At 43.4% G+C, this 10,498-nt stretch overlaps 1 protein-coding gene across 2 annotated transcripts; it reads right to left on the bottom strand.

Annotated features, from left to right (window-relative positions):
• Positions 1-1,456: 1,456 nt before the first annotated feature.
• Positions 1,457-10,498, bottom strand: LOC131678944 (angiotensin-converting enzyme-like). 2 transcript variants are annotated; one of them, XM_058959398.1, is made up of 7 exons: positions 10,290-10,498; positions 3,697-3,773; positions 3,418-3,637; positions 2,275-3,345; positions 1,937-2,220; positions 1,732-1,882; positions 1,457-1,669 (listed from the first exon to the last, which is right to left on the bottom strand). In XM_058959398.1, exons 1-7 carry the CDS (start codon positions 10,377-10,379, stop codon positions 1,526-1,528), a joined length of 2,037 nt encoding a protein of 678 aa, XP_058815381.1. In that variant the 5' UTR covers positions 10,380-10,498; the 3' UTR covers positions 1,457-1,525. The 2 variants fall into 2 exon arrangements, with proteins under 2 accessions (XP_058815381.1, XP_058815382.1); XM_058959399.1 differs by lacking the exon at positions 10,290-10,498 and adding an exon at positions 10,142-10,283.

Here is a 10,498-nt window from a genome sequence, read left to right as displayed (position 1 = left end):
CCCTTAAATTTTGCTTTTTAATGTAGCTTTTTTGGCTGTGACTTTTCGTGCAAACGATGTTTCAGACAAATGTTGAGGTATTAAAACCACATAATATTGTTGAAGACTGCATGTAAAAATTAAATTATTGTTGAAGACTGCATGTAAAAATATCGTTGAATACTGCATATAAAAAAGTTACCTGAAATAAGCGGCGCGGCGCACACCTCTTGTAAAAATACTCATTCGTTTTAGAGTTGTTGAAGAATTTTAAATTTTTTTACACTAAGTTCAATTGCGTATAAGACAGAAAGGTGCAAACCAAAATGGACCAGAAAGCGCTATTTTCAATGTCCGGACTATGCATAATAAAGGTATGAAGGTTTTAAGCTCATTTCGCAATGTTTTTTTACTTGGGTATTTTTACTTACAGTCTTCAACAATATTATGTGGTTTTAATGCCTCCACATTTGTCTGGAGCACGGTTTGCACGAAAAGTCACAGTGGAAAAAGTTATATTAAAAAAAACTAAATATGGGGGTGTTTCCATAGAAAACACCTTACAAATCAATAACATTAAATCCTACAAGTTCAACTAGTTCAACAAAATTCTTTATTACGAGCATTTCTAAAACTTTGTCGAAGACACCAACTTTCTACCTCGTCAGCATTAAAAGTTAATTTTTTTAATTTGATTGTAGTAAGTCATGCCTAATTTTAATTTTTATCAGGTTTTGGGGAATATTCTTACGAACAATTCGTCCAAAGATAACCTGTGAATATATTCGATGGTTTGGCCTCTAGTGAATTAAGTTCACGTTTTTGGGGTTTCCGACCACTATGCAGCGGTGTCTTTTGATGACTCCTTCTCGATAACAAACATTTATCCAATTTGTTGAGCAGAGTCGTTTGGTTCACAAGACCAGGTTCAGGCCTCTGAAAAAATCTTCAAAGTTTGAGGGTTTCTGTGCGTTTCTTTAAAATAAACGTTAAAAAATCAACCCCCCCCCCCCCCTTGAGAATTTTCTGCGCACGGGCCTGTGTGACATTATCCATCTCGTCTGCAATTGTAGTGAGTGATTTTGACGGAGAACCCTCCAGTAGAGTATAACTCTACTACAAATCTCGAAAAAAAATCAGAAATAAATTGTAATTTTCATATTGTTGTCCTAAAATCGCATAGTATTTTTTAACAAAAGAGCATTACATAGTATACCGTTGAAAAGATCTGTTCTTGTTATATCCAGAACAATTAAACCGTTCTACGTTTGAAAAATGGCAGCGCACCTAATTTTTTAGTGCCGAAAGGCCCAAAAGATTTTTTTACCAGGAATCAAGATTTTGAGGGTATACAACATTTTTTAAACAACCTAGGTATACTGCTAGGTCACTTGAAAAGTACAAAACCATAGTAACACCGTGTAATTCAGAACTCCACCCGGACTGTTCAGTTCCGTTAAGAACGTAGGTGTATCAATTATCGATATTAAAACAATTTTACATAAATCTGTTTATTTACACAGGCCAACTGAATATCCTTTTAGGATTAGAAACTTAAAACCGAGTAGAAGCACACCATTAGAAGTGCTAGTAAGCTGAACATATGCTTCGCTGCACTATTTCGGCCGTTCCTATCGACCAGTGGCTGGAATAGTGCAAAATCCTCCATTCTGGAGCTCCAACCGATAATCTAAAAAATAAATCCCAAATGTGTGTGTGTGTGACGATTTGTTTATAGTTGGCAAAACATACCGGTTCGTCTTTGTTCTGCAATTCCAGCCACGCTTCCAGTGGTCTGAAGAAATCGATTAATGGTTCTGCGGAAAGTCGTGAAGTTTTACCTCTCGTTAGAAGCTTCAAGAGTTGCGATGATGACAGAGCTGCTCCCTGTTGCATAACATCACTGAAATGTTCCATTTTATTTTAGTTGAACATTAAAAATTCAGTATAAGGTTACCTCAGTATTCTACCAGCTTCGCGCGAACGATAAAAATCGCAGGTGTGCAGGGGCCCAACATGATGGGATGCCAGGCAAAGTTCTGAGTAAATTTGGAACTGGAGAACGGTCGCTACGAAGTACTTAATGTAGTCTTGATCCGAGATGACGTGATATTTGGCCCCAGCATCGAAATGTTCGAACCCGCGACCTGTGGGTGGTATTATACCTTGATATCGGAGACGAAGCTCCCACCAACGGGCATTCATTCCAACTGGTCCTTTCTCGAATACGTACCAGCGCCACTAGAAATACACAAATATCACTTTTCAAATTGTAAATTGCTGCAACATGCATACTTTCTCTAGCGCCAAACTGTACGCCATGAACGGTAACTTATCCAGGGCTATACTCAATAGATATTCAATGTTGATCATAGTGTTCCCATTGGTCACCGATACAGGAGTGTTAAGCAGACCTAGCTTTTGTAAATGTGTAGGGCCACCGACGCAAAGGCTAATCGCATTGGCAAGTGCCTCGTGGAAGGCCGGATTTGGTCCTTCGCGGTACAGAAACGGTTGGCTGGCGTACTGCATGTAGTATTGTACGTGGGTCATTTCGTGGTGTGCGTTTACAAAGTCTTCCAAACTAACTTGCGTACACTGTTTGATGCGAAAGTCTATTTTATTACAAAAATCCCAAGCCGAGGCAGTGCACTGTCCGTACATTTCGTTTGATTTCTGAAACACAGAATTTCTCCAAAACTCCGGTGCCATCGGTGGAAGGCCAATCGAGGTGAAGAATTCTTCAGCTGTTTGAAACATTTTGAATGGAGTGTAACCCTGTCGCACCATTTCCCCTGTGATGTCCGGCATTTCCGAAGGTCCCGGTTGTATCAAGCTCAGAATACTGTGCCAGTTTTGAGCCCACATATTTCCCAGGATGTGAGCTGGAAGCGGACCATCTTTTCGAACTACTTGTTCTCCATAATGACGAACTAGACCTTTCCTAACGAATGTTACCAGCTGCTTGTAAAGAGGTTGTATTTTCATCCACAAATCGTTGACCGAAAAAAAGAACTCGCTATCATCGTAAAGTGATCGCATCTGATCACCAGCATCGTTGAACCCATGCCTCTCAGCAGCCTGGTTCGCCAGGTCCAAATAGCGCATGAATGTGTTCTTCACCGATGGACCCGTCTTTTCACGCCACGCCAACCAGTAATATCTTAGTTCCGGCTCCGCACGACTGGATTCCATTATCCGTACGAGCTCTGGTTCTAGTTTCAGATCACAATACGTTGTATAGGTAGCGACATAGCTGGAGCTTCTGTACGATTCCGATCCAGGCACGGTTGACTTCCCTCCAGGAAACGGGCATACCTTTGCATTGTTGTAATTGTCCTTCATTAGCGAAATGACGTGTGTTATCTAGAATCAAAGGTAGCAAGTACATCTGTTGCGTTAGGTTCTGCTCCTATTTGATCTAAACTTCCAACATACCTCAGCATATTTGTCTTCTCCCAAGCCACATCGACCAGGTTGTACGATTCGTCCAAGCTGGCGCCGGATACTGGAATCTACAATCGTGGATGAATCGAATGAAGCAGCTCGACGCCAGCTGAGACACTCGAACTTGGAGACTAGGTTTTGTTGTTCACGCATGCGTCTCTTGTTGAAATCGGTCGCATTGATGGCGTATCTCCACTCGCTACTGGCGACTCTGAAAGAAAATGTTAAAAAAATCTGCTGCCAAAGGAACGCGGATGAGAAGAACATTACCGATTGCACATTTCAGCAGCTTCACGATCGAAGTCACGAAGGAATTGGATTGCATTTCCCAGGTTGTCATTAGTATTCTGTCAAAAAACAACAATCTGTTTAGTTTAGGTAGTTGATTTGACTTCGACGCTTACTCCATATTCGAGAGGAGAAAAAATAGTTCCTTAATGGAGACAAAATAGTTTTTACCTAAATTGTTCTACACTAAGGAGAAATATGGCATAGTGTATTTTGTATTGGCATGCTAAGCCAAACCAAATGTTTCGATTTCATTAGTTCTCATCAGCTTAAAATGAGCTCATTTTCTTGCGGGATATCGCGCTTGACTAGGGATTTGCTCAGCAACATTCCTTCAGTAGGGTTACAGCATTACTCCTCGACACACCACCAGTTCTCCACTATCGACACAGAATGGCAATTTCTGCATGGCAGTCGGAAAGCTAGCTGTTAGTCGAGACTTAGTGTTATTCCCCTACGAAGACAATTTGGACGGCAAACTTCAGATTGTCTAAGCTACCGAGCCCTTCGCCTCCCTTGTGCCAGTCAGCACCACTACTCGGCTCCCTTGTGCCATTCAGCACCGCAACTCGTTTCTCATACCATTCAGCACCGCTTACTCGTTGAGCTCCTGACCTGTTCGCGAGCTACTCGGTCTAGTTCCCGACGATGGACCTAGCCTACTTCGACGGAGAATTTCCCGGCGACAGAAGTTCTCCCGAAACCAAGCCAACCCAACCAGGTGTCGAGTTCAGTTCGACGATTCCGGTAGAGCAGGGCGTCCGGTTCGCAGGTGCCTCGACGACCCGCGACTGGTGGTGTCTCGTCATGGTCTACTTAGTCTGGTCCCCGCGGTGTATTTAGCTTACGCCAACGGAGAGTTCCCCGACGAAGGAAGTTCTCCCGATACCGATTCTTCTTTGGTTTTAGCACCACAACTTCTTGAGGCCTTTGGTTCTCTTTCTCCTCTAGGCCCTTCGGTTTGCCTTTCGTTTCGGTAGATTTCTCCCCGCTTTGTCCCGATCTACTCGATCGAGTCCCTGGCGGTCTAGACCTAGCCTACTCAACGGGCCAGCTAGTAGGTGCTGACGTCTATCCAGCGATTCTGGGTGGAGTGTAGCTTCCGGTTCACTGGCGCCCCAACGACCCACTGCTAGCTATTCGACGCGGTCTACTCTAGTCCCCGTCGGTGGATCTAGTCTACTCACGAGCTACCCGGTAGGGTGTCAAGGCCGGTCCGGCAGAGTCTGACATCCGGTTCGCAGGCGTCCCGACAATCCGAACCCGGTGCAACGTCGCGTACTATTCAACTAGTCCCTGGCGGTGGACTTAGTCTACACCGATGGAGAGTTCCCCGGCGGCGGAATTTTTCTCGAAACCCGATGGATGGTTTCACGGCGACTTCCTATCCAATGGCGTTACTTTGTTGGTCTCTTCCCCACTTCCTCTGCAGCTTGGAGAGTATACTCGTAACCACCCTCTTGGCAGCGTTCCAGGCAGGGGCGGCAAAACACTTTACGTCCGAGAGGGTAGAAAGCATAGGATGAGGGGTCCATTAGTAAGGATTGTATTCCTTTTCGCAATGTACACGCTTACATTACATTCACATTAAATCACGTTGGTTTATGCAAATGGAATTGTGGTACATCGATGTTTTCAAATGTGTGTAGTGCGAGATACATGCGTTGCGCATCTAATTTTTTTGAAATGGTTCAAAATTTCGAGTGGGTAATTACCCACTCGGTTATTTTCGAGTGGGTAGTACTACTCATACTACCCACGCTTTCCACCGGCCCTGGTTCCAGGTGTTCTCGTCGTGGCACATCTCTTCGACGATATTGTCAACTATCACACCAGACATACCCCTACGAAGTTCTTCGAACCTAGAGCATTCGAAGACCACGTGTTCCGATGTCTCGTGGACGTTCACACACTCCGGGCAAAGGGGTGACGATGCAAGTTCTTCCGGAAGCATCCGTGTCCGGACAAAAAGTGCGTCAAATGAAAGTTCACCTCTCCATGCTTCCTATACACCCAAGCCGACACATTTGGGATGAGTCGATGAGTACATCTTCCTTTCTCCGCGCTGTCCCACTCCTGCTGTGACTTGGTCTACGAGTTCGCTCGGGTCAGTCTCCTTACATTGCGTGCATTTCTCCGTTGGTATCATTCCACGTCCTCAGCCAGAGTGATACAGATGTGGATCATCCCGGTGATAACGCATACTGCATTCGACGATATTGTTCCGTACGCGCTCGCGACTCGTACGGTCACCAGCCGGAATGTCCTGTTCAGCTTACCGTTTCGCTTGGTTTTCAGCGTATCATCCTAGGCAGGAATTGCGTTGGTTGCCTTCGCCGAATTTTCACAGACGTAGTCGACGTGGTTGTTGAAGCTCAACCGATCACGTGCACACTGATGTCGATCTGCATTAGCTGAACCGTTTTGCAGTTGCTGACCAATAGATAGATTTCTGATGTCGTCGAGCCCTTCATTTCCGCCATCACGACTTGGTATGCGTCACCCCAGAGATTGGTGTGTGCTTCTCGGCACCAGCTTCTTGTGGCAATCTGACTTGCTAAGTCTCCCGTTTTAAAGCGGCTGTAGCTTCCCGAAACGCTGCCCCTATATCTATCTGGCTTCGATATTATTCTCTAAGCCCACCTTCAGGTTCTGAGACAAGCAGCGTGTAGCGTGCTAAGCGTCTCGTAGCGGTAAGGTAGCTAATCTCCTGGCGGTCGCTATTCGTATACGTTTCGCATACTCTCCAAGCCATTGTTCACCGTCAATGAAGAGATACAAAATGTGATGCCGATGATAGACTCCATCCCGTCACTCCGAAATGTGCCAACAGAGCCTTTATTGCACAATCGTTACGTCTAAATTCGCTAGAGCTTCCTGCAGGATACATTCTCTTGTGTTAGTTACTCATCTACCCCACTCCACAGCCCAGGTGTTGAAGTCACCACCAACGACTACCCTCTTCCAACCGATCAATCTTGGAGGAGCGTAACCGCTGCACACGAAGACGTCGTAGATTTTGGCGATCACGAAGCCATCGTATGAGCGTTCTACCTACCCTTGAATGGGGAACCTGTCCATAACTTGTATCACAGCCGTTTTCGATTGATCCGTCACCCAGTTAACGTTATCAGGGGGACTCGATACGGCTCAACAATCAAAGCGACATCATACATAATTTCTGTCGTAGACTGTCACAACAGTTGCTGTACGGTGTCACACTGGTTCAGATTTATCTGGGTTACCTCCATTATAGTTGGCCTGCAGTCGCCTTCTTGTAGGCAGGGCATTTAAAGCCACTAGTCTGATGGACGTTTCCGTCCGATTGAATGCAAAACAAGCACTTCGGCCTCTGCGTGCAGTCTCTTGCAAGATGGCCCGTCTCATCGCATTTCCAGCACATTCCTGATCTTTCCAAACCTTTGCAAGCTCCTGACAAATGCCCAAACTCAAAACACTTCAAGTATTTCTCCACTTGTTTATTTACTCGTGGGGCGGCTCTCAATGGGCATCCTCGACCATCCAACTTTACCTACCTCCAGTGCCTTGTCGGCAGCCGTTACCGGTAAACGAATCATCTCTGAGTTCCTCCATATCTCTTCTTTAGCCAGATCGTCATGTGCACCTCGCCCAGGTAACACTGCTGCTTCAGTGCGCGTCTCAGCTCGTCTTCCATCGTGATTTCATCAAGGTCCTTGCACACAATTACCATCTCCGGGTTTAAAGCTTTAATTTCTGCCGTTTCTTCCATTGATTTAATAATAGTCTACTGTTAGGTCGAGCTGCAAGTTGTGGGATCCTTTGGTGCCTTCTGACGAGCCGTAGGTTTTCCTCTCCTCTTCTGCACCCCCTTTCGCTCTTCCTTCTGTTTTTGCTGTTTCCCGTGTTTTTCCTTCCGATTTACAACGGTACTCCAGCTTTCTCCTTGTTGGGTGACGTACTTTGCTTCGGCAACAACAGCGTCCTCGAGCGTCTGCCTCTTGGGCCCGCCTGGTCTTGCGTCTCCTGGTGAGGTTCTTGTTCTCTTTAGAGTCACGAAAACTGATGTGTTTTCCACTCCAATCTGCTTTTCCTTCCTTTGCTTCGGGGAAGCTACGAAGATAGTAGTCTTAGACGACGCCAATACTCACTCAGCTACATCAGCTATCCGTATTGCCGTGTCATACTCCTTCACGGCAAACACTAGCGCCTTTCGGAATCTGAAAACCATCTCCTTAATGTCCTTATGGACATTGTTTCTCGCGTCCACAAACTTGTGGAGCTCCTCCACCAAGTACTTCGCTGCCACTACTTTTTGCTTCTGTGTGGTGTAACTCATCCCGCTGGCTGTTGTTGCGCTGCTGCTACTGTTGCTCCTGCTTCCCCTCCTTCTGCTCTTGCTGAATGACTTTAGCTGCTGCTAGTGGTGGTGACCTCGCCAAACCACCTCAGGCGAACGGATTCGCCGTGCCTGCTCCGTATGTGCGAAAATGAAATTTCATATTTCGTGAAAGAACTGAATATTTCCTTTGGCGAGCGTGGGTTTCCGCATCATAGTCCTCAATATAAAGCAGTGGCGAATCCATGAGAAGGATTCTGGAGGTCCGGACACTACCTCCCTTCCACCCGGAAAATTTTTAACTTGTTGAGAAGTTCTATATTAGTTCCAATCTAGGGGCAGATCACTTGTGATGCATTTTTAAAAATCAGCTAAATTAAATGCATTTCTTTCCACCAACATAAAAATTCGTAATGTATTTTGCATTGCGTGCAATGTATTTTGCGTTGTGTGTAAGACGTCAAAACCCTATAAAAATTAGCCCTACATTCAAAAAAACGTCGAACAAAGTGAATCAGCGTAGGACGTTTGTTAAACAAAATTTTCTGCGAGGGAGTGCAATGTTGATGCAAAAATGGAAATTAAATGCATTTTTTCTAATTTGATGCAAATTTGTTATACATTTCTAGAGTGATCTGTCCCTAGGTTCCAATTTTATATTAGTTTTAAGCTCAAAATCATTTCCAACCAAATTTGACCACCAAAGCTGATTTTCACTAATTGAAGTTCCAAAATCGAAATTTCAAACCCCTTCCGATTTTTTTTCTGGATCCGGTCATGATAAGGACTTATTGATTTTGAATATATTTTTTATGCAGACCAGTTAATTTTTGCTGGATGGATCAGCCTATTTTATTTGAGAGAAATAATTTCATTGTTTTCACGTGAGTTACAAAAAAATTAGGGTATTTTACCACAAAACTTGATAAGTGAAAAATAAAAAAATAAGATGATATTGCGCTTGGCGCCTATTTTTATGTTGTAAAAAATAGTACTATTAAAGTATGTACAGTCCTTGCAATTATTGTCCTGAAGAAAATGCTCATAGTTTTAAAGCGCTTACTAACTAACACTGAATGCGATGATATTTTTTTCGAATTTGATAACTAACGATTGAGGTTATTTGCAAATTTTGGAAAAAAAATCATCCGACTCTACTTACTTGGGATTCCGATGACAGTTTACAGCACAAGATAGAAGGGATTATTCGGTTATGGCTCTGACATTACCTACTAATTTTTTTCATTAAACGTATTATGAAAGGCCACAGTCTTTGGTTATTCAGTAATGCAACTCATTACTGTAGTACCAAGTTGGTGGAAAAAGTGCAGATTGCTACTCTTGTTCAAAACAATGAAACCGAAACTTACATAAGTATATTTTCTACCAGATGGAACTCAATTCATTCCTGCCGCGCTGAAGGGTATGATTCGGTTACATTAGGTATGGAATTTGCATTTCGATTTCGTCTCATCAGAATTCGAAACTAACTTAGAGCCATAGTCCGCGAATTGAAAAATTTTATAGTACAAAGAAAACTCAAAGAATTTATGCCTCCTAACACGTGAAACTTTCAGTTTGCTTCTCCTAAATCCTTTCCTTCAAAAATCCTGAACTTACGGATTCCCGAACAACATTGATTTGATTTGATCTTCAATGATATTGGTCAGAAATGGGTTTACTACAATTTGACAGACTTGTAAAAAAATATCTTGAAGTTTAACTCGATTTTGGTCTTCGCGGTGCTAATTATGAACACGCTGCCATTTATCCAACTGAACCATAACATATCTCTGCGGAAGCCTGATTTCGTCGCTCGTTTAATGAGGCAAACTGTGTCGCACGGAACAAAGTTTTCGTACTCCAATTACGCTTGTTTCCATTGTGCAGCGGCAATAATTTATGTGTGTAGCATAGCGTCAGGCAGTTTTTATTTTGTTTCAATTGGATCTGGTTTTACACCGTACTTTCAAAATACTATGCACGGAACTGGGACGGCTTTCAGAATTGGATCGACGGCTTTCTATTATAGAATTTACTTCGGGGGTTTTTAGTTATCCCTGGAATTGATCGTTTAAGCTGAAACATATATTCTACACTGGAGTTTACCAGAAAAAAGCAGTATGGATAATACATTAACCGGCGATTATTCGGATAGTCTGCAGTTTAGTCTACATTTCCAATTGTTTTTATTTTCCAATGCACTATATCACATTTTCACACATCACATGCTGGATGTTTATTTGCCAAATATTACCTCCGTATATCTAAGGTCACTGATTTGTGAAACAACATTTTGCGTTTTCAACCACATACAAGTTAATATAAGCAAAACTTTTAAAGACATTTCCAACGTCTTGCGTTAATCATGACAATTTACAGGGAAAAATTCGTTCGAAGCTGATGTTAAACTACCGAAGAAGACGATTGTTTTTCGGAAACGTTTGCGTCGCGATCCCGAGTGAA

The sequence above is a fragment of the Topomyia yanbarensis genome, chromosome 2 (assembly GCF_030247195.1).
Source record: "Topomyia yanbarensis strain Yona2022 chromosome 2, ASM3024719v1, whole genome shotgun sequence".
Classification (NCBI taxonomy): domain Eukaryota; kingdom Metazoa; phylum Arthropoda; class Insecta; order Diptera; family Culicidae; genus Topomyia; species Topomyia yanbarensis.
Note: the sequence above shows the minus strand (reverse complement) of the source record. Positions and strands in the feature narration are given on the sequence as shown.